The sequence below is a fragment of the Nyctereutes procyonoides genome, unplaced genomic scaffold (genome assembly GCF_905146905.1).
Source record: "Nyctereutes procyonoides isolate TBG_1078 unplaced genomic scaffold, NYPRO_anot_genome, whole genome shotgun sequence".
In the NCBI taxonomy this organism is placed as follows: Eukaryota; Metazoa; Chordata; class Mammalia; order Carnivora; family Canidae; genus Nyctereutes; species Nyctereutes procyonoides.
Window position 1 is genome coordinate 16746187 of NW_026575034.1, and position 24129 is coordinate 16770315.

Below are 24129 nucleotides of genomic sequence, written 5' to 3' on the forward strand. Positions count from 1 at the left end.
AATGAGTTTTATTAAAACATAATGGATTCCAAAAGGTAGTTCAGCAAAGAAACTACCAAAAGGAAAATTCCAATTTAGAAAGTAAAACCTTGTTCTATCACAGGTTAATTGATGACCAGGTTCATGATATCTGTTCCATAGCCTATTTGAGGTGTTCCATCACCCCCTTTGTCCCCTTCCTTCCTTGAGGTCTCAGACTTGAAGCCCTGGGGAAAATTGCATAGGCCATTTTTGGATAAACAGTTGCCCTTACTCTTCACTTGGTCAAACTGCCTGTGAGTGGTTTATCTGTGCCTCTACTTATAGATTCTGTAGATTTATATGTAGCAATTCAACCAAGGGTGATTGCAGGCCTCTTCAGTCAGTGAAGGAAAAAAAAAAAAATCACATACTACTTACTCTTGTCTATCCAGGACCATTGCTAACTAGATGTCTCTCTTAGATTGTTATGTGCATAAAATTAAAACTCCAAGTCAAGCTAAATTTCATATATTCCTTCTCCTTGTTTTTATCATAAGATTGATATGAGAGAGATCGATCTTTTTAAAAACCATGTTCAAGGGATCCCTGGGTGGCGCAGCAGTTTAGCGCCTGCCTTTGGCCCAGGGCATGATCCTGGAGACCTGGGATTGAGTCCCACGTTGGGCTCCCAGTGCATGGAGCCTGCTTCTCCCTCTGCCTGTGTCTCTGCCTCTCTCTCTCTCTTTGTGACTATCATAAATAAATAAAAATTTAAAAAATACCATGTTCATTATTACTTGTTAGTATTTATATTGTTCCTTTGATCAAAAGGAACAAGGCTTTTTAGGAGAATTTGAGGGGTGGAGGTAAGAGGAAGCTTTGAAACTCCCTCAGTTTAAGCGTACTACCACTACAAGGGATTTATCAACTTCTGAGTCTTAAACTTCTGACTCCATCTCCCCTTTCCCCCATGCCAGTATCCTTCTTTCTCTTTCCTTCTCCACCTGCCCCCCACTCTCTCTCCTTTCTAATTTCTGTACAACATAAAGGTGGCCAGACAAGTGGTCTGAAAGACCTTCCAAAGATCTGAAATGTGTTTCACTATCCACTAACCAAGCTGTGTATATGAGTGAGTTTGTTTGTCTCACTCTGTAAACTGAGGTCCTTTCTGATTCCCAGGGCTTACTCTGTCAACTCCTCCTATCTATGATAATTCCCCAGCCTAGGGGCACTTCTTCTTCTTCTTGGGTCAGGCAGGTATCCAACTTTGCTTTAATTTAGCATGGAGTTACCCTGGGGCTCTCCTGATTGACCTTGAGGCAGTATAAGTAGTGGTGTAGCTTTTGGGATCTAGAACCCATGCTATATAATCTCAAATTCTGATTCTGCCACATACTCATTTCTCTGTGCTTCAACTTCCTTGTCTGTGAAAGAATAGTATCTACTACCTCCAAGGATTGGTGTACACATGTAAAATAATTCAAACATACTTTGTAACATAGGAAGCACAGTTTTGTTAATTATTATTATGAGTTGACCCATGATGTTGCTGGGGAGAGATCTGTGTTATTTCTACCACACTAACAATTCAGCAAATATTTATTGAATGACCACAACGTGCCAAGACACTGCTAAGCAGAACATAGCGATGAAGCAGAAACGAATGCAGCATTTGTCAATGAGCTGCATTTGGTCTACAGATGATAATGATGGCAAAGAGGTAGCTGTTTATTTAGATAGGCCCTTAAGCTTTTCTCCATTGACAAACACAAGAAGGAATGTTTACCCTTTCACGTCTAATATTATATTGTTTCCTTTGAGAGCTTAGAAGTACATTTTGTAATCATAGATCATGCTCTCCCTTGTTTCTATCTTAAATTTACCAAGAATTGTCAAAATTATATCTTTTCTTATTTTCCTATAATTAAACAATACTTTCTCTTTCCCAAATCATCAGTTCTCTAAGTTCCCAAAAATCATTACTTTGGACCTTGAAATGACTCTGGTCCTTTTATACACATCTGGCTTTGATATGGTGATGTCTCAGTATATATATGTTTTCCCTTTAGCTCTAGTGAGATGTGGAAAGATGAGCTGAATCAGAGAGGTGTGAGTGAATAAATGTACCATTGAATAAGTGTACTTATTTAAGTCTCTTTCTCACCAATTATTTCTCAGATCCAGCTGGATTTTATCTCTGCCTTGCAATCACAGTGAATGAATGAAGAAAGTAGACAAACTTTAAATATGTTCTGTCCAGAAGAGAATAAGAATCTTTTCTAAAACAAAATATGAAGTTCTAATTTAAATGATGGTTGGGGGGGCATCTAAAAAAGGATACAGTGAATTAACTAAAAATGAGGACAGTCCTTTTTTCTGGTTTATTATTCTACACCTAAAACAAATTTTTGTTGATTTGTGTACTCCAAGAGGTACTCTTTTTTAAGGGAGGAGAGGAGTCATGGACAGGTTCTGAGTTCAGCTGCAAGAGTGTAAAAATGAAGATGTGCAGTGCTGTGGGACAGAGTAAAGCCTCTGAGACAGCATTGTGAAACTGAATCAGCATTGATTCACTATAATACTTTGCTTTCTGTTTAGAGTTCCTTGGTTCACAAATGGTCTCTCTCTCCACCCTTTATCTAATCAGCTACAATAAAATACAAGTATCAACCAGAGAACAGTTTATTTATAGCCAAGGAAAGCTAAGTGTGCAGTAGCAACCAAAATTCATTTTGTTATGTATAGGTCTGCCACACTATCTTCAAATTTCTTTCCCGTTTATAATTGGCTCTCTATTCCTTTTCTTTTTTTTTTTAAGATTTTATTTATTCATAAGAGACAGAGAGAGAATGGCAGAGACATGGGCAGAGGGAGAAGCAGGATAACCACAGGGAGCCCAATGTGGGACTCAATCCGGAGACTCCAGGACCATGCCCTGAGCCAAAGGCAGACACTCAACCTCTGAGCCACCCAGGCGTCCCTCTCTATTCTTCTTCTATAGAGAAAAATTATTATTCAATCATTGAGAATATGCTATTTTTAGTAAGCCATTAATATTATCTTTAGGAGCACAAAAACTCTCCTACCAAAATTATTAGAATGGCTACTATACTGGGCAGCCCGGGTGGCTCAGTGGTTTAGCACCGCCTTCGGCCCAGGGCCTGATCCTGGAGACCCGAGTTCGAGTCCCACTTTGGGCTCCCTGCATGGAGCCTGCTTCTCCCTCTGCCTGTCTCTCTGCTTCTCTCTCTGTGTGTGTCTCTCATGAATAAATAAAATCTTAAAAAAAAAGAATGGCTACTATACTTTGAGCAATTTTTACATGAACCAGAGCAATCCCATTTAATGAATTTATAATTTGATAGGTAAAAATGAACACTTTTCTATATTTCAATTTCACTGCCAAAATTTAAGATTCAGAAAAAAGCACACACGCATGCACAAAGCATACAGCTGGGTAAGGTATAAAAACTCCTTCACCTAGCATCATAAAACTTTCCCGTTTCTCATTTTCTCAGATCTTTCCCACGTTCAATAATATTTTTAGTCTAAAATTAGAAGCCATGATGAATACTAGAGTACTACAGGTCCAGATGTACTGGAATTCTCAACAGTATTCATAAATCTTTGAAAATTTCACTCCATCATTGAAATGGTCCTTCAGGGTTATACCATAGTCTATGGCAAAATTACTAGGAATATAAAATATTTAAATGTACAGCAAGTACAGCTCTGGTTTACTGCCTAAATCTGGAAGAGGATCAGGGATCCTGAATTCCCAGCCCAGGAAACATATGAGGCAAACAACTTTGGAAGAAGAAAGAATACTTGGCCAGGGAACTGGATATCCTGGTTTCTAGAACCTTTCTTGGGCAACTTCAGGGGCAAGACACTAAGTAGAGATCTTGGAGTGCTGCCTCGGTTGCATCATCTATAGAATTGTAATACTACTACCTATCCCTTACCATTCCTCCTCAAAGATTCTGTGATCTGACATGAGAAAGTTCTTTGGATTACTCAGAAAAATAGTGCTGTACAGCTATGAAGTATTATTATTATCATTATGATTATTGTCATCATCCTTATACTCAGTATTTATCATGATTGGTGCTTTTTTCATCAGAGAAGCTCAAAGATTTATAAAGAGAAACATGTATTCATATAGCTTATCTCTAGGAAATTCTATAATTCTCAGTACTTTTAAGTAACTTACTTAACTTTTCAAACAAGTTAGTAAATGGATTCCATTCCAGTACATACATATACCAGTTCTCATCCTGGTATGAGAGCAACAACAGAATAACCCATCCTCTGGCATTTAAACCTAACCACTCCCTAGTAATTGTATGTTTAAATGTCTTGCATATCTGTAGTTATACTTTAAAAATTACCTAAGACCAGGTATTCTTTTTGAATGACCAGCTTCTTAAGGTGACCGTCAACCTTCCCATCAGGGTTCTCCAGACAAACAGAACCGGCAAGAATTGTATTTATGTATATAGACAGATTTATTTTAAGGAATTTTCTCTTTTGATTGTTGAAACTTGGTGAGTCCAAAATCTAATGGGGCAGGCTGGAGACCCAGGGAGGAGTTGCAGTTGAGTCCAAAGACAGTCTTTTGGCAGAATTCTTTGTCTGGGAGAGTTTATTCCTTTTTCTTTTAAGGCTTTCAACTGATTGGACGAAACCCACCCACATCATGGAGGGTAATCTGCTTTTCTCAAAGTCTACCGTTGAAATGTTAATTTCATTCAAAAACATCTTCACAGAAATATTCAGAATGTTTGACCAAGTATCTGGGCACAATGACCAAGTATCTTTGGCAAGTTGAAACATAAAATTAACTATACTGGTTAAATAGAGTTCTAAGAATTTAGTTCTGCAGTAGAATGCTTTGCAAGTTAGTTAGAATGCTTTTGGGGGGGCTGAAAATGACCCCCCAAAAGATATGTCCATGTCCTAATACCTAAAACCTGTGAATATTACCTTATGTGGCAAAAGATGAAATTAAGGATCTTGAGAGAGTTTATTCTCAATTATCTGGGTACAATCATATGTATCATAAGAGAAAGTCAGAGAAAGTTTTGTGACACACAGAGGAAAAGGCAATATGAAGACAGAGCAGAGAGAGGTGCAGCTGTAAGCCAAGGAATGCCAACAACCACCAGAAGCTGGAAAAGGCAAGAGATGGATTCTCTAGAGCCTTTGTAGGGAGTACAGCTCTGCCAACAACTTGATTTTGGACTTCAGACCTCCAGAAGTGTGAGAAAGTTAATTTATGTTATTTTCAACCATCCAGTTTGGGACAGTTTGTTATAGTAGCCACTATAGGAAATTAATGCAAGGATTTTACACATTGCATGCAAAACTGACCAAAAAAAGGAACATCCCCATTATAGTTAGTAATGTTGCTGTAGAAAAGAGCTTGATGCACTTGGGAAAGTATGAGATCCTGCCACAGTCTAACTGAATTACATTTAAAAAGTCACCTAACTTTCAATTTCCGTATCTTTAAAATGGGGGAAATGATACTTCCTTACTTACCCACATTTTGTACTGAGACTCCAATGACAGAATGTATATGCTTATATTCAATAAATTTTCACTGACGTTTACTATATGCCAGAAACTGTTCTAAAAGTACTGTATCTAAGGGATATAACAGTGAAAATGACAGACAGTCCTGCTGTCATTCAGCCTACATGCTAATGCCATAAGCAGACCATATACAAGAAAGAATGCAAAATCATTTCATACAGTAATAAGGACTATGAAAAAAATAAGTGGAATAATAATGATAGAGTGGCTAGAAAAGGAAATATTACATAGGGTGATCAGGAGGGAAGGCTTTTCTAAAGATTTTAAGTTGATAAAGCTGAGTCCTAAATTATGAAAAAGAGCCAGCCATGGGGAAAAAAGGCGAATAAGAGAAAGAGTTTATTCAGGGGCAAGACCCTAAGACCCTTTTGGACTTAAAAGGCACTTGAAAAAGAAGTAGCTGTAGCCTTTGCATGTTTGAGGAATATACAGCTTTGCAGGAACTTGAAATGTATGAAGAACAGAAGAAAAGACCAGTGTGACCAAAGTATAGAGGATGAGGAGGAACATGGTAGGAGATGAAGCCAGAGTGATATTCAAGGGCTGGATCAAGTAAAGCTATATAAGCTAAAATGAGAAGTTTGGATTTGACTGTGGATATAATGTATATCCATGATCAAAGGGTTTTAAACATGGAAGGAGTGTTACCTGATTTTCATTTTTAAAAGATGACTAGCTTCTAGGTATAGAATGTTTTATTTATTTATCTTTTTTATTTATGATAGTCACACACACAGAGAGAGAGAGGCAGAGACACAGGCAGAGGGAGAAGCAGGCTCCATACACTGGGAGCCTCACGTGGGACTCGATCCCGGTCTCCAGGATCCCACCCTGGGCCAAAGGCAGGCGCCAAACCGCTGCGCCACCCAGGGTTCCCTAGAGAATGTTTTAGAGAGCAAGAGATGAAGTTGAGAGAACAGTTAGGAGGCTGTTGCAGTAATCCAAGCTAGAGATAATGGTTAGGTTAAAGTGACAGTAATGTAGATCAAGAGAAATGGACCAATTGAAGATATATTTTGGAGATAGTGCCAGTAGACCTTTGATGCATTGGATATGGAAGAAGAGAAACAGGAATTAAGAATAATTCGTAGGGTTTTGGCCTTAGCAACTGGCAGATGGTGAACAATGGAGGAAAAACTATTCTGAACATGATAAATTTGAAATGCTTATTAGATGCTCAAGGGGGATTTTCAGTAGGCAATTCAATATATATCTATAGCTTGCATGGCAGGGAGGGATGAATCAGAGATGGAATTATGAATGTGGAAATCATCATCATATAAATCATGTTTAAGGTCATAGGAGAGTGAGAAAGTATTCAGAGGGAAGAGAAGAAGGTCCAGAATAAATCCTTGGGTACTTTAATATTTAGAGGTCAAGCAGTGGAGGAGAAGCCAGAAAAGACAGCAGAACTGGTAAAGGAGACAATGAGGTAGGAGGAAATCCTGGAAAATTTAAAGTCAACTGAAGCCAAGAAAAAAATGAATAAATGTCAACAGGATACTATGCATAAATATTTTCTCAGCTCTTGCTGTGTACAAAGAACTCTACTGGAAATGCAAAAGAAATGTTCTGGATTTCAAGGACCTTTTGATTCTGAAATGGAGATAAAAAAGAAGCCCCATAAAAATAATACAGTACATAGCCTTCTAATTGACCTCTATCTTCAGGTCTGCCTTTCAATCTATTCTACTCCAGGCACAAGGTTGATTTCCCTAAAACAGCACTCCAGTCAATTAAAACTGATTAGCTTTAAACTAAAAGTCATCAGAGTTCTGATCAGCTCAAGAACATTCTTTGCCCATCTCCATTTGGAATGGATATGACAGTCCCAAATCATCATTTTTGGCACTCAAGGAAGGATGGTCACAACCTCATGAAACCTTTTAGCACTTTTTCTTGGTGGCTCAGGTTAGCAACGATTCTATCTTTCCCTGTCCTTCTTTGTAATTGGTGTATCTTTTGTCTAGATTGTGAGCTCCTTAAAGATAGAGATTAAGCTCAAGCTCCACATCTAGTCATTAGTATGTTAATTCATTAGCTTTATTTTTTTTCTGTCAAATAGACAAAGACCTCCAAATTTTAATCATATTATATAGAACACTGGTGTTAATCGTGAAGCAGAATTTGAGTACCATAGAACTAGATTATGGATGACTAGGAATGGGGGAGGGATGTGCCTACGAATGGGGAAGTAGTCTAAGACAAGTTTGCAAAGAGTATTTTATGCCAAACTAAGGAGTTTTGAGGTTATTCTGCTATGAGAAACCTTACTGAGGTTTTTGAGCAATTATATACTCATACCTGCGCTTCAGAATGGTTTGGTAGAGGGGATAAATGAAGATGGTCTCAAAATTGGAAGCAATGGAGAATCATTGGAGTGAATTTTTTGAAGCAGCAATACCCGCTTAACTGGCTCTATGAGAGAAGATTGGGTGTCTGGGAGTGGTGAAAAATATGGCCAGCAGAGGTAGGGTAGTGCCAGAATATGAAGGGTGTGAAAGCGAGGCAAAGCATTATGAACTGGGATCCCTGGGTTCTAATGCCTATTTTCCTTCTTGGAGAAAGTCCTTCATCTTTTCTAGAACCTAGTTTCCTTTTTGTAGGTTTTCTTTAGCTGTAAAAGTTATTTCCTATAAAATTCTAACCTGCTACAGTAGTTTTCATACCTTAACTGTACATTGGATTCACATGGACACCTTTAAAAGTGGTTGGTGCCTGGATCCCACTGATTCAGATTTATTTGGTTCTGGATGTACCCTGGACATTGTTTTAAGAGGTCCTCAGGGTAGTGCATGGTAGGCTCATCAGTAGAGCGTGTAACTTTTGATCTTGGGATCATGGGTTTATACCCTATGTTGGGCATAGAGATTACTTATAAAATCTTTTTTAAAAAATAAAAGGTTCTTAGGTGATTCTACTGTGTAGCCAAGGTTGAGATCAAATGACATAGAAAATAGTGAAGCACTATTCTTTTTTTTTAAGATTTTGAGAGAGAGACAGATAGCAAGAGAGAGCATGAGCAGGGAGGAGAGGGGAAATACAGGCTCCCCACTGAGCAGGGAGCCCAATGTGAGGCTCAGTTCCAGGACCCTGAGATCATGACCTGAGCTGAAGGCAGATGCTAAACCAATGGAGCCCCAAAGCACTAATATTCTTGAGTGTGGTTAATATGTATTGAAAAAAAAGTGTTTTAAGGAGAACTAATATGACTATACAGAGAAAAGGGAAAGAATATAGGAGACCAACTGGAATTTTTCAATAATTTAGGAGAAAAATATACTAAGGCCTAGATTAGCATGAATGCAATGACATTGTAGGGAAGAAAATGAATGTAGGGAAGGAACACTAGGGCTTAGTAATTAGTTAAATATTAAACCTGATCAAAAGGAAAGAGAAAATGTAGAGTCAAGTTTCTAGTAGAGAATAATAGTGGAATCCTTAGCAAGACTAAAGTAGTTGAAAAACAGTCGGTTAATCCATATTACTGATAATATGGTAACAGACATTAAGTAATTACTATGTGTGGGACTATGCTATGTGCTTTACATACATTATCTCCATCTGTACAACTCTGTACATACTGTTATTTCCATTTTACAGATTCAGAAACTAAGAAGAGAAAGCAGTTAAATAATTTGCTCAATATTACACAGTAAGAGGTAGAGAAGGTAGTTGAACTAACTGGTCTGACTCCTTTTCCTTATAATAGGAAGATGATCAGTTACATACTGAATTGTTTGAGCTTGAACAAATAACTCACAAAAGCAAAAATGGCTGTAGAGGCCAGACAGAAACACAAATGAGTGTAGATCAAGTCAGATTTAACTGGTAAAACTAAAACATTGAAATGAGACAGTCACTACTCAACTATACTTCAATGTTACCCTGTTGGAATTTCAGGCCCGATATTGCCCTATTTTAAGGTTTTTTTTTATGAAAAGATGGAAATTGGGGGCGCCTAGGTGGCTCCTTTGGTTAAGCATCTAACTTGTGCTCAGGTCATGATCCCAGGGTCCTGGGATGGAGCCTGGCATCAGGATTCCTGCTCTGTGGGGAGTCTACTTGTCTCTTGCCCTCTGCCCCTCCCCCACTCCTGTTCTGTCTCTCAAATAAAATCTTTTTAAAAAAGATGGAAATCTATATTTCTGTCTAAAATCTCCTAGAATTTAAATGCCAACTAATTCAAATGTTTAAAATTACTGTGTGGCCCAAACAAAATATGCCTGCAAGTTTGCATCTCTGATCAATAGGCTGTTAGAAATTCAGAAGTAAAGTTAGAGATGTGAGCTGGAGATGTATAACTAGGGAATCCTCAAGCACATAGTAGGTAGCAGATGCTCCAGGAGTTGTATGTGTGAGAATAATAACCAGCATTTGACATGATTAGTTAAAAGAATGCAAAAGTATAGGAGTTAACAAGTCAGTCAGGACTCTAAGAGTATTGCAGTCTTAGAGCAAAGTGATATAAAATGGAAATGTTAAAACTAGCAGATTGAAGTGGGTGTATTTAAAATTCAATTTTCTATAAACTAAAAGCTAAATTCCAGATAATGACTTGAATTTTCATACATCCATGATGTGATGGAAACATTTCAAAACTGTGAATCTATGTCTCCTACTGATTGAAAGATAATTGAAAGACTATGTTTTACCCATATTTTCACTTTTTTTTTTTTTTTTACATCGGGTTACTTTCTTCCAGCCCAGTTTTTCACACACTGCAAAGTCCATAGCAGAGGGGTTCACAATTAGCAAAGTAAGTAAACCCTTTTTTATTTTTAATTATTGGGTTTCAGGTTCCTCAAAAGACCATCTCATTTTTAGGGCTTGGTAAATAGTCACTTTGAAATCTAGACTACCATTTTAGAATATTATTCCATCAGATTACTGTATTATCAGTCGTGAAGAATGTAAGCCATTTATGTAAAAATAAAGTATCAAATATATGAAAGCATCTTTGCAAACTGTAAAGCCCTGTAATAATATAGTAAGAAATGTTGTTCTGGTATTATTTTGAAACAATAAGGGCCCTAAAATTACATAATGCAACCTCTTATATTTAAAACACTATTTTCGCCCTTCTCCAAAATGTCTTTTATTTTCCACATGTAACTAACTCCAAGAATGAGATAATTTCCACTTAAGTTCAAGTGAAATTGACTTAATAGCAACAACTGTAGTAATATAATGAGGGGTAATGATCAGCCTCATATATGGCAAAGATCTAAAGATGCTGGAATTGTGTTAGAAATCTTCAGAGCCACACCACATCCCTCTGTTACCAGCTTTAAACGGCCTAGGACAAACTGCAACTTCCATGAAGACTATTACTGACTAGGTGCTTTCGACACCACGAGCTGTTTTGACATGCCGAACATTAAGGCAGGTCTTTGAAAACCCTGCCCTTTATTGGACACTTTAAAAGACGTGCATGTTAAAACAGTTTCTCGCTTTGGATACACATTGTATCAAACCGCATGTTCCAAATGAAGATGGGGAGATTCCTGCTAAGTCTATGGAAACATGACTCCATTTTTGTAGAGCCAGGACTCCATTTTCATGTAGCTAAAACGTCGCAAACGATGGAACGCTTCATTTTACGGTAGCCCTCCTTTAAAATAGTACCTGAGAAGTGTAAATAGTTCATCCTGCTGGCTTTGAAACGCCTAATCCTATTTGTTGTAGTGGACCTTACGTAAAATGGAAATACACAGTGGACAGTCTTCAACGTGCTTAACTGCAAACAAAACCCAAAAACCAGGAGCTAGCGATTAAAGTCCTCCAGACGTCGGCGCTCCGCAATCACTCCTTCCCAAGACGCCGGGGGGTCGGAGTATCCTGGGCCACCGCTGGCCGGACGTTCCTTCGGGAAACGCTGCTGCTCGCGTGAGGCACAAAGACGACGAACCCCTTCCTTTCGCCCCTTTCTCGTTCACTCTGCGGGGGGTGGGATAAGTAGGGAGCTGAAAGGAGCTTCCCTACGCATCTGGGGGCACCGTCTGGTTTCCCGAACCCTATCCTCCCGGCTCCCCCACCACGGCTGCCGACGCTGAGCACCTGGAGACCGACAGCTATCCCAGGCGCCGGGCCCCGGGGGCGCCCGGCCTGCGAGGGGCAACCACGGCTCGGTGGGGGCGCCCTGACACGCCGCGGCTAGGAGTCCGGTAGGGGAGGGGGACGGCGAGCCCCCATCCCCTATTCCCGCGGCGAAGCGACGTGGAGGGGAGCGGGGCTGGACAACGGCCTCGAGCACGGGGCACACTCAGGGAACAAAGAGACCGGAGGGAGAGGAGGCCGCCACGCAGACGCAGACGCAGACGGGCTCTGGCTTTACGCAGGCGGCCCGCACCCCGACCGCGCTGCGCTCCCCTTACGCGCGGGGCGGCCTCGGAGCCTTCGCGAATACGGCTTTGCGCACTGCGGCGGGGCTGCGCCGCAACCGAGCTTGGCCGTGGGGCTCCTCCCCGCCGCTCGGCGCGGATTGGCGGCGCGCAGCCGTCCGGCCGCTGATTGGGCGGCCAAGGAGCCATTCGGGGCGGCCCTGGTGGGTTCGGCTGCCCCAGAGTGATAAGTTGGGCTTCAGACACGCCTCAGCGCCAGCAGCGAGCCGGAGCTCTATGGAGGTGGCGGCGGGTACCGGGTGGTGGCTGCAGCAGCGACTCCTCTGAGCTGAGCGTTTCAAGCCGTCCCCGACTCCTTCCTCCCCCTTCCCTCCCCCTTTTTTGTTTTCCGTTCCCCTTTCCCCTCCCTTCCCTGTCCCCGACGACCGGATCCTGAGGAGGCAGCTGCGGCGGCAGCTGCTGAGCTCTCGGTGAAGGTGAGTGGAGCCGCCGCCGCCGCCGAGTAGAGCGCTCTAAAATGGCCGCCGTCCCCTGGCCGCTTCTTCTCGAGCGCCACAAAATGGCGGCCGCAGGCGGAGTCGGGCGGGGCGACCCTTGTGAGCGTTTTTTCGGCTCTTGGGGCACCTAGAAATTGTTCACCTTTGTTCTCCTCTCCCGCCGCTGAGGGAGTAGACGGCAGCCGGCAGCCGTGGCGGCCCCGGCCGTCGCCGTGGCTGTCGGGGCCGGGGTCGGGGGCCGGGGCCGGGCGGGCCGCGGCGCCCGTGTGCTCGGAAGGGGAGAGCGTGGCGGGGCCGCGCGCCGCGGCGGGGAGCGACGTGCGGGCGGGCGGGCGGACGGGCGGGGGTGCGGGCGGCCGTTGGCGCGGGACCAGCCGAGGCGCAGGAGCCCGGCGGGGAGGCGGTGTGTGGGGGCCTCGGCGCCGGCGGGAAGGGAGCGGAGCGGAGGGGCGGCTGTCAGGCCCTCGGGGATTTATGGGGAGGGAGGGGGTCCGCCCGGAGGCGGCGGGGGAAGGAGGCCGCCTTCCTGCCTGGAGAACAAAGAGCCGGCGCTGGCCGGCGCTGGGCCGGCGGGGGCGGCCTCCGCTCCTCCCCGCCGCGCCTTGCCCCCAGCGGCTTCGCGGGGAGGCTGTCGGCAGCAGCCCTTCCCCAACTCCGGCCTGGTGGGAGGGATCCGCTGCTCTTTTGTTCCCAGGAAGGGGGGAAATGGGGCGGAGGTTGCTGCTGCCATGTTGTCGCCCGGGTCTCGCCTGCCGGTGCCAGCCCGTACCCCGCGGCCGTCTTGAGTCGCCCTTTCCCAGCCCGCCGGGCCCGTCGTCGAGGCTTGAGGGCTTAGGGCAGCTGCCCCTCGACGTGCCGGTGCTGATGGAGCTCGATCGTGTTCCTCCGCGCCCGGTTCGCAAAGTAGAAAGTGGCTCTTTGAAAGATTCGCTGTTCGCAGCCAAGATGTTCTGTTTCTGTGAAGGCTCTTTGCACCTTTGAACGTAAGGGAATTCCCGGGTGGCTGAACGAGTTTTTGCTGTCCATTGGTGTTTGGGTACGTGCTATTTTAGTCTTAGGAGATCTGCAATGCAGTGAAAGTTCAGTCAACTGCAGGGCCAAGATCCGAAATAAATTATAATTGAAGGTTTATAGATTCGGCAGTGTCTAATTTTGGTACTCTTTCTCATTCTAGGTTTTTCATTTCTCCCATCCTCTTCCCTCCCCACCCCATCCATTAATATTATTCTTTTGAAGATTCTTCGTTGTCAAGCCGCCAAAGTGGAGAGTGCGATCGCAGAAGGGGGTGCTTCTCGTTTCAGGTACGCGTAGATTTATTTTTGGCAAACGTTACGGGGGGGGGGGGGGGGTGTCAGTCACAAAAGCAAAAGATAGCAAAAGAATTGCCATACCGGATAATTCTGACTTAATGAGCTGCAAGTTAAATGTATAATATCCCGTGTACATTTTTTTATGAAGTGCTTAAATTTTCATTATCTTCTGTTTGCCATCTGGAGGATAAACATTATTTCCGTGGTGTGATTTCTGAAATACAGAATAATTAGACCGTAAGCTCTCTTAAGTGAGGGAGTTGGCATATGGTTTTAAAAGAAGTTGTTCTTTTCAATAGTGCTTCTTCGGGCGGAGGAGGAAGTAGGGGTGCACCTCAGCACTATCCCAAGACTGCTGGCAACAGGTATAGTGTGTAGTAACAGTAAGCTTTATAAAGCAGATTTAGATTAATAGTTTTATCTCCTGCGTAATAGTACAGCAGTAGATATCAGGAACCCTAATCATAGTGGGTATGGTTTCTGGTACATATCCTTAATTTAGAATATCAACTCTTGATCGTTCTTTTGCTAAATCATCTGAGTTAGGGCTCTCAAACTGCTGTTTTATCATCTCAACTCTTTGGGTTATTTTCATTCATGTTATTTCTGAAATCCGTAATTATTATCAGCATTATCCATACTGATTAGTAGTAAGGCAGTATGTGTATGCAACAGGGTCCTAGAACATTAGAAGACCTTCTTAAGGTGTGGGTCTTGGAGCAGCAGCATTGGAATCACCTGGGAGTTCATTAAAAATGCAAATTATCTGGCCCTCCCCCAGATCTACTAAAACAAACTGGGGATGGGCCCAGCAGTCTTTTTAACAAGCCCTTCAGGTGATTCTGATGCACAGTTTGAGCACTGATTGGGAGTTACTTGGTCCTAAGGGGTTGAAAAAAATGTAAACTATTGATTGCTGTGATATCTGTTATGTGACGGTGCTAGGTCTTAAATTGTCTTAAATATAAATCTCAATTTTTACTAGCGAGTTCCTGGGGAAAACCCCAGGGCAAAACGCTCAGAAATGGATTCCTGCACGAAGCACTAGACGAGATGACAACTCCGCAGCAAACAACTCCGCAAATGAAAAAGAACGACATGATGCAATCTTCAGGAAAGTAAGAGGGTAAGTTTATAGACAGGTTTTGTCTTTTTACTAAAAGGAGGGGAGGAAATGAGTTGGCTGTGGTTTTTCTTGTGTGTATGCTATATTATTCAGAAGGCAGTGTTCATGTCCAAAGCGTAAATATTAATGTCTGTGTTGGCAATTCTATCTTAAATTGAAAAGCAGCATATGGATATCTTGAGGCTTAGGAGTTGCTTGCAGTCATTGGGTTATAATTCACAAGCCTTTTGTCCTGACATTGCCCATGCCTGGCGTATAACCCGCCAAAGCATGGGAACATAATGATCTTAGTTCCTGGATTTTAGCCTTCATAATGAGAAGGTTCTTGTTCTCTGGGTTTTGAAGTAGTAGAAAGATGCGTCAGACAGCTGGGGACCCCCAAGCAGGTAGAGATACGATCTAAATGATAGAGGTTTATTTTAACATACCTTTGGCTAGGTGGGTAAGAAGATCTTGGATATTCAATGACAGAAGAAAAAAATAACATAATTTAAAAGTTGTTTTCCAACTCATTAATTCTTTTGTATTGCCGGACACTTAGTATGATTCCTTTCTCCCCAGCATACTAAATAAGCTTACTCCTGAAAAGTTTGACAAGCTATGCCTTGAGCTCCTCAATGTGGGTGTAGAGTCTAAACTCATCCTTAAAGGGGTCATACTGCTGGTAAGTTAGTTACTTGCATTATTGTTTAAAACTCTGAGGTGTGAGCTAAATACGTGTATTTTTGAATTGTAATGGTGATTTTTTAAAAGAATGACTTTTAATAGCATCAGATTTAAGAGGTAGGTGTTTATTTTTTATTGAAGTATAGTTTGACATACAATGTTACTTTAGTTTCAGGTGTACAGCATAGTGATTTGATAATTTGATACATTATACAGTGCTTACCTTAAGTGTGGTTCTCCCCTTTCATAAAAGGTGTATTTTAAATTGCTAATGCTGTATGTAGAGTTAGGTGCTAAGCAAGCACTGGCTATTCGGGGTGGTGTTTTGTTTGTTTTGTTTGGTTTTTTTTTTTTTTTCTTTTCTTTTTTTTTTTTTTCATTTTTCTTTCTGTGGAAAGCCTATTTTGTTTACATCTTGGAAATGAATCAGGATAGTTGATAGTAAGATTCCAGTGTCTCTTTATAGTTTTGATAGCCAAGATATTTTCAACTCATGTGGATGGTGGGGTGTGATTCGTTTGAGATCTGTATTGTTGGACTTTTTAGGGAACCATGTTACAGCTAATATTTAAGTGCTAATATTAAGTTTTTCCAGGCTGTGCTGCAAGACATGCATAAGACATGCATAAGACAGATGAGGTTGAGATAGGTCAGAAAGTTACCACAAGATGCAAGAACCTTAAGACTTGGCAAGGAAGTATTAGGTTAAAGGAAGGGTTCTTTAAAAAGTTGTCCTATTAAAAAAAAAAAAAGTCCTATTTGGTTTTAAAAATGCCATTTTCTGTAGATTGTGGACAAAGCCCTAGAAGAGCCAAAGTATAGCTCACTGTATGCTCAGCTATGTCTGCGATTGGCAGAAGATGCACCAAACTTTGATGGCCCAGCAGCAGAGGGTCAACCAGGACAGAAGCAAAGCACAGTAAGTGGTGGTGTTTGCTTGCTTATTTTTGAATTGATTTGAAAGGTTTCATTAATAAAACCTGTCAAATGTCTGTTTCCTGTAGACATTCAGACGCCTCCTAATTTCCAAATTACAAGATGAATTTGAAAACCGAACCAGAAATGTTGACGGTGAGAGTTTGTTTGAAACTTGCATAGTACTGTGTGTTTCCAATTTCATTTTGACAGTTAACGTTTTTCTGTTGTTTATTTTCAGTCTATGATAAGCGTGAAAATCCCCTCCTCCCCGAGGAGGAGGAACAGAGAGCCATTGCTAAGATCAAGATGTTGGGGAACATCAAATTCATTGGAGAACTTGGAAAGCTTGATCTTATTCATGAATCTATCCTTCATAAGTGCATCAAAACAGTAAGTATGGGAATTTAGACTTAGGTTTCTTGGGTACACCATCATCTGGGAGAAAGTCCACTATAATTGCCTTGTGCCATGGGGGAATGTTGGCTAGTTAAATATTTCAAGTGGCTAGCAAAACTTTAAATGTAATAAATAGGGACTTAAAGTCTCCGATGTATTTTGTAAGGTACAGGTAGAACTAATTACCTGTTAAAATTGCTTAATTTGGAAGGGTTTCTTCTATACAGACCAAATAATATTGTACTAGACTGCATGTAAGTGTGTGTTCCCTCGGTGCAAATGTAAGGAAAAGTGTTACAATAAGATTTTGCTAACGTGTGGCATTTATTTCTTTGGTATAGCTTTTGGAAAAGAAGAAGAGAGTCCAACTTAAAGATATGGGAGAGGATTTGGAGTGCCTCTGTCAGATAATGAGGACAGTGGGACCTAGATTAGACCATGAACGAGCCAAGGTATGTGTTAATTCATAAATGGTGTAAGTAGTTTATCTAAATTTTACTTAGATGACTTGCTTTTATGATGTATGGGATTGTCATGCTAGTCCCTATTCTTGATTATAAACTGAGAAATCTTAGAAGATTTAAATAATGATATAAATTTGCCATAGCACTTTTTTTCTAATTAATGTATTTCTTTATTTTATTAGTCCTTAATGGATCAGTACTTTGCCCGAATGTGCTCCTTGATGTTAAGTAAGGAATTGCCAGCAAGGATTCGTTTCCTGCTGCAGGTAAAACTGGTTTAAATATGTTAAGCTGATTTCTCTTTGGTATTATTAAAACTTAGTTAACTATCTTTAAATTGTAGGATACCGTAGAGTTGCGAGAACACCATTGGGTTCCTCGCAAGGCTTTTCTTGACAATGGACCAAAGACGATCAATCAAATCCGTCAAGATGCAGTAAAAGTAAGATGCTGATTTTTTTTTTTTAACTGAGTTTAAGCAGTAAGAAAGTTGTCACAAGATAGAAGATCTTATTGCAAGGATCTTACTATCACTTAGGTTTTTTAAAAACCTAACGTTTTTTAAAAGTTCCTTATATAATGTTATGGGAAGAAGTTATATATAGAAATTACATAATTAGCATTCCTGTAGCCTAGAAATTGTTTTTCTCAGTATAAAAATTGTAGTTTTATGTAAAATAGTGTCTAGGATCTGGAATTTATTCACTTTATTTTTAAAGGATCTAGGAGTGTTTATTCCTGCTCCTATGGCTCAAGGGATGAGAAGTGACTTCTTTCTGGAGGGACCGTTCATGCCACCCAGGATGAAAATGGATAGGGACCCACTTGGAGGACTTGCTGACATGTTTGGACAAATGCCAGGTGATTTTGAACAAAACTGGTTTTAAAAAAAACTGACATTTTAACAGCAGCAGAGTTGTGTTGTAAAATTACGTTTTTTCACGTTGTTTTTTAAGGTAGCGGAATTGGTACTGGTCCAGGAGTTATCCAGGATAGGTTTTCACCCACCATGGGGCGTCATCGTTCGAATCAACTCTTCAATGGCCATGGGGGACACATCATGCCTCCCACACAATCGCAGTTTGGGGAGATGGGAGGCAAGTTCATGAAAAGCCAGGTACGGAAACATTGAGAATGCTTAGGCAACAAATTTTAAATCCAGTAATCTGTGATTTACCTTTTGCTTTTTTAAAAAAATGCAACTATTTTAAGGTTGTGTGTTTTTTCTAAACCAAATTTACATCTGTGACAGTTATTTAAAACTGGGTGTGAGATGCTTATCCTTAAGATTAGTAAAATCACAGTACTTTATTTGACAGTTAGGCTAGATTTTTATTCTTCCCTTGTTTCATCTTTTACTTCCTCTGAACAATCAGTTTAAACTTTCCTTATGGCTTGGTTCATCCCTTTGGTACTTAATTACCATAATTTGTGGACCCCTTTTTATCTAGCCTTTCTTTCTCCCTTTCTAAAATAGGGGCTAAGCCAGCTCTACCATAACCAGAGTCAGGGACTCTTATCCCAGCTGCAAGGACAGTCGAAGGATATGCCACCTCGGTTTTCTAAGAAAGGACAGCTTAATGCAGATGAGGTACATTTGCCTATGTTACTTATATACCAAAGTGTGTCAATTCAGAAATCTATTGCCCGATGATTATAAATAAGACGCGTTATTAAGAGGACTTAATGCTGGAGTTCTTTATCTTCTTCTTTCTTTTCTGTACTTCCTTTTTCTTTCTTTGGATATCCAGCGTCCTATGAGCGAAGATTATGAGATATGAGGGCAAATCTTTTAATTAAAGTCTTCAGTTAGAACAAAGAAAAAGGTTGTCAAGATTTTGATTGTGATTTTTCTTGTAAACAAATTATCTGATTTGATATTTTAGTGATGTTTCTCCTAGGAGAATTCTAGTACAAATGTAAGATTTTGTGATACCTTATTTTTGTGTGGACCAAATCATTACATTTCCTTGCCTGAAGTTCCGTTAACATGGAGCAACCTTTTTCAGCCATCAGTTCTTGATTTTGTGCCTTAGATTGTAGGATGTGGGATCTAATAGTTTGCCAACTGCATGTTAACTTTTGTTTTCAATTATAGATTAGCCTGAGGCCTGCTCAGTCATTTCTAATGAATAAAAATCAAGTGCCAAAGCTTCAGCCCCAGATAACTATGATTCCTCCTAGTGCACAACCACCGCGCACTCAAACACCACCTCTGGGACAGGTATGACTGTGGTATAACAATTTCTATTGTTAGAATATTTTCTGAAGACTGTGTGTGTGTGTGTGTGTGTGTGTGTGTGTGTGTGTGTGTGTGTGTGTGTGTGTTTGACTCCATGAGTCTTACTTTAAAATAAAGATGTATAACAATTTTTTGTTTTTTTGTTTTTTTTTTTAAGACACCTCAGCTTGGTCTCAAAACTAATCCGCCACTTATCCAGGAAAAGCCTGCCAAGACTAGTAAAAAGCCACCACCATCAAAGGAAGAACTGCTTAAACTAACCGTAAGTTTCAGATAATTAGAATCTAATTCATGAAGTGGATCTGAGATGGGAAAACCACTAAAGATACTTGGATTGTGTTCTTTTCAGGAAACTGTTGTGACTGAATATCTGAATAGTGGGAATGCAAATGAAGCCGTCAGTGGCGTACGAGAAATGAGGGCTCCTAAACACTTTCTTCCTGAAATGTTAAGCAAAGTAATTATCCTGTCACTAGATAGAAGTGATGAAGATAAAGAAAAAGCAAGTTCTTTGATCAGTTTGCTCAAACAAGAAGGGATAGCCACAAGTGACAACTTCATGCAGGTACAACACTTGACGATTCTGTGAGAACTCTGTTTTTGCATTCATATTTGAGAACTGATAAACTATTATGCGTTTCTTCTAAGGCTTTCCTGAATGTATTGGACCAGTGCCCCAAACTGGAGGTTGACATCCCCTTGGTGAAATCATATTTAGCACAGTTTGCAGCTCGTGCCATCATTTCAGAGCTGGTGAGCATTTCAGAACTAGCTCAACCACTGGAAAGTGGCACCCATTTTCCTCTCTTCTTACTTTGTCTTCAGCAATTAGCTAAATTACAAGATCGAGAATGGTTAACAGAACTTTTTCAACAAAGCAAGGTCAATATGCAGAAAATGCTTCCAGGTAAGAGCATGCTGGGAACTTTTTGTTTTTATTTTGAATAATAAGTCTAGATAGTCTTTAGTACCTTGAACAGATTTGTATAAATCATCACACTGTGATTATCCTGTCCTGATAGTGATGATAAGCATTACCACAGGCTAGATTTCACCTTTTATAAAAGGAAGAAATGATTTAATGTCTTTCATTTGATCTGAATACTAAGCATTTCCTTTGCTGGGTTTTGTTTTTTGTTTTTTACATTAATTTCTTAACATTTGGGATATAATTTGTGAAGCTGTTCTCTAGGAAACTGGCTAAAATGAACTACCTGATGGAAGTGGGGTTTGTTTGGTTTTTTTTTTTTTTCTCTCCAGAAATTGATCAGAATAAGGACCGCATGTTGGAGATTTTGGAAGGAAAGGGACTGAGTTTCTTATTCCCACTCCTCAAATTGGAGAAGGAACTGTTGAAGCAAATAAAGTTGGATCCATCCCCTCAAACCATATATAAATGGATTAAAGATAACATCTCCCCCAAACTTCATGTAGATAAAGGATTTGTGAACATTTTAATGACTAGGTAAGATAAAGTTCAGAGTTAAGTTACACTTTGTTTACTAGAAAGAAGTCAAAGGCAAGGGACTTAGAATTGTCTTTCTTGAGCTAGAAAATTTCGCTTTTACTTTCTAACGAGATCTTTCTTTACAGCTTCTTACAGTATATTTCTAGTGAAGTAAACCCACCCAGTGATGAGACAGATTCTTCCTCTGCTCCTTCCAAAGAACAGTTAGAGCAGGAAAAACAACTGCTTCTTTCTTTCAAGCCAGTAATGCAGAAATTCCTTCATGATCACGTTGATCTGCAAGTGAGTGCCCTGTATGCTCTGCAGGTGCACTGCTATAACAGCAACTTCCCCAAAGGTGAGTGAAAGAGGACAGGGATGGTGGTGCATGTGGGCCACGTCTTCCAGCTGCCCACTAGATCATGGGATTGCATATTGTTTTTTAGGCATGTTACTCCGCTTTTTTGTTCACTTTTATGACATGGAAATTATTGAAGAAGAAGCTTTCTTGGCTTGGAAAGAAGATATAACCCAAGAGTTTCCTGGGAAAGGCAAGGCTTTGTTCCAGGTAAATCTTCATTAGAGGCAGTTAGTCTGCTTTTTTTCAGTTTACTTAGTATTTAATAAGCCTTTAAAGCTGGAATAGAGGAGACAAAAATACCTGGTTTTTTCCTCTCCTGCCACTGCACGTCTAGAAGCTGTGGTAAAGTAGGCAGTTAGCAGAGCAAGGTGAAGTCATGAAGTGATGAAAGGCTTCAATCTAGGGATACCTAAGAGATTATTGGTGGCTAGCATTTTTTTAGAAATAAAGCTACTTATAAAGGCTGAATGCACAAGATTGGATTTAAGCTTTTAAATGTTAGTAAAGAAGAGATTGCTGCTGATTTTTTTTTTAATACTTTAAATCTTAGTAGACTTCTAGCCCTAGGGGAAGATTTTAAAAGCATTGTAAGTTAGTCATCAACAGAGTGGTTTAAATGCAGGTTTCAGAGACTTAGATCTAGTGGGTCTGTTTTCTAACAGACCAGGCTTTGAGAAACCCCGTTCTCTATATTGCTAAGGCTCACAAACTAGCTTTGTGAGGGACATCTGTGAAGCATTTCTCATTAGCTCTGTCCTTGGGGAATCTGATCTAGCAATGCTGGGGTGGAGCTAGAAATCTACTTAGAGGAATACCACCCCCCCCCACCACCCCCCCACCCCTGCTAACCTCTCTTAGGTTTGCAGGGCAGCCCAGGTTGCATACTAAGATGAACCTGAGATGTAACTGGAAGTAGTTTCCGAGAATGACACCCAAGCTAACTGGCTATAAATCCCTTACCAGATACAATTAATAGACACCGTTTTAAAATAACTTCTGGCCAATAGTCAAGTAATATATGCAGTATTTTTGAAGGCTTTTGCGATCACAAAAGGTATATACTATCTAAAACTTCTCCCCTTTGGTGGGTTTGCTAGCTCAGTCGTAAATCAATTGGTTTTTCTACCTTCCATAAATATGGCTTAATTTTGTGGCATTGCAAATTCATAGGTGAATCAGTGGCTAACCTGGCTAGAAACTGCTGAAGAAGAAGAGTCGGAGGAAGAAGCTGACTAAAGAACCAGCCAAAGCCTTAAATTGTGCAAAACATACTGTTGCTATGACGTAACTGCATTTGACCTAACCACTGCGAAAATTCATTCCGCTGTAATGTTTTCACAATATTTAAAGCAGAAGCACGTCAGTTAGGATTTCCTTCTGCATAAGGTTTTTTTGTAGTGTAATGTCTTAATCATAGTCTACCATCAAATATTTTAGGAGTATCTTTAATGTTTAGATAGTATATTAGCAGCATGCAATAATTACATCCTAAGTTCTCAAGCAGAGGCAGTCTATTGCAAGGACCTTCTTTGCTGCCAGTTATCATAGGCTGTTTTAAGTTAGAAAACTGAATAGCAACACTGAATACTGTAGAAATGCACTTTGCTCAGTAATACTTGAGTTGTTGCAATATTTGATTATCCATTTGGTTGTTACAGAAAAATTCTTAACTGTAATTGATGGTTGTTGCCGTAATAGTATATTGCCTGTATTTCTACCTCTAGTAATGGGCTTTATGTGCTAGATTTTAATATCCTTGAGCCTGGGCAAGTGCACAAGTCTTTTTAAAAGAAACATGGTTTACTTGCACAAAACTGATCAGTTTTGAGAGATCGTTAATGCCCTTGAAGTGGTTTTGTGGGTGTGAAACAAATGGTGAGAATTTGAATTGGTCCCTCTTATTATAGTATTGAAATTAAGTCTACTTAATTTATCAAGTCATGTTCATGCCCTGATTTTATATACTTGTATCTATCAATAAACATTGTGATACTTGATAGAGTTGTGTGTGACTTTTATGAATTACTACCTTAGATTTGAAGAACTAGGAACTTTCCGAATGAGACTGAATATTTGAAAGTCTCATGAATTCAGAAAGCCCATACTGATGCATAGTAACAAACTTGGTGACTGTCCTATGAAATACACGGTGACCTGCTCTCTCGGCCAGGTAACAAATATTTCTAAGACTGGATGGTATATTTTCTAGCGTACTATACTGTGGACCAATATTTGGATTTACTCAGTGTGTCCTTATGAATGACTTGCTGTTGTTAGCAGTATGCAGATACTTTAATAACCACATCTAAACAGCCCCAAATTTCTGCTTTCCTTTATACAGCAAAACTGATGTTTGCCTAGGCAGATTTCTAGGTCAAAACCCTAACCTGGGTCTGTGCTGCCCTACATCTGATCTAGTCTGCCCTCCTGTCCTTACCCAACACCCTGTTTCACTGATCAACAGCAAAGTTGTAAGAAATGCCTTCTGTTCCTGCCATACTGGCCTGCTTCCTAGGACATGCCAAGCATTCCTCACTTCACCCCTATAGTTAGATGACTGGCTCCCTAAGTCTTGGCTCAAATGTCAGGTTAATTGGAGTGCCATTCTGGTTTTTAAGATTTTGTTTATTTTTTTTAGATTTTTTTTTTTTATTTGACACAGAGCAAGTAGGCAGAGTGGCAGGCAGAGGAAGAGGGAGAAGCAGAGTCCCTACTGAGCAGGGAGCCTGATGTGGGATTCGATCCCAGGACCCTGGGATCATGATCTGAGCCGGAGGCAGATGCTCAACCCACTGAGCC

At 40.6% G+C, this 24129-nt stretch overlaps 1 protein-coding gene and 1 non-coding gene across 2 annotated transcripts; both read left to right on the top strand.

Moving 5' to 3' along the window:
* The first annotated feature begins 1609 nt into the window (after nucleotides 1–1609).
* On the top strand, nucleotides 1610–23327 carry EIF4G2 (eukaryotic translation initiation factor 4 gamma 2). The gene is made up of 25 exons (XM_055317695.1): nucleotides 1610–1681; nucleotides 11324–11448; nucleotides 11720–12195; nucleotides 12237–12379; nucleotides 13637–13701; nucleotides 14010–14075; nucleotides 14696–14836; nucleotides 15398–15500; nucleotides 16290–16421; nucleotides 16507–16573; nucleotides 16659–16810; nucleotides 17158–17268; nucleotides 17463–17546; nucleotides 17624–17722; nucleotides 18000–18141; nucleotides 18237–18397; nucleotides 18758–18871; nucleotides 19379–19504; nucleotides 19680–19784; nucleotides 19872–20087; nucleotides 20171–20429; nucleotides 20783–20987; nucleotides 21116–21327; nucleotides 21416–21537; nucleotides 22501–23327. The coding sequence occupies exons 1-25, from the start codon at nucleotides 1610–1612 to the stop codon at nucleotides 22564–22566; spliced, it is 3564 nt and encodes a 1187-aa protein (XP_055173670.1). The 3' UTR covers nucleotides 22567–23327.
* On the top strand, nucleotides 18924–19067 carry LOC129505184 (small nucleolar RNA SNORD97). The gene has a single exon (XR_008663490.1). It is a non-coding gene; the product is annotated as a small nucleolar RNA SNORD97 (small nucleolar RNA).
* Nucleotides 23328–24129: the final 802 nt, after the last annotated feature.

What these genes read in the sequence shown, in the direction of transcription:
- EIF4G2 (XM_055317695.1), top strand. Translation starts at nt 1,610, where the DNA reads ATGAAGCAGAAACGAATGCAGCATTTGTCAATGAGCTGCATTTGGTCT. An exon ending in GGGGGTGCTTCTCGTTTCAG is followed by an intron (nt 13,702 to 14,009) that starts GTACGCGTAGAT and finishes TCTTTTCAATAG; the next exon opens with TGCTTCTTCGGGCGGAGGAG. An exon ending in TAACAGCAACTTCCCCAAAG is followed by an intron (nt 21,328 to 21,415) that starts GTGAGTGAAAGA and finishes ATTGTTTTTTAG; the next exon opens with GCATGTTACTCCGCTTTTTT.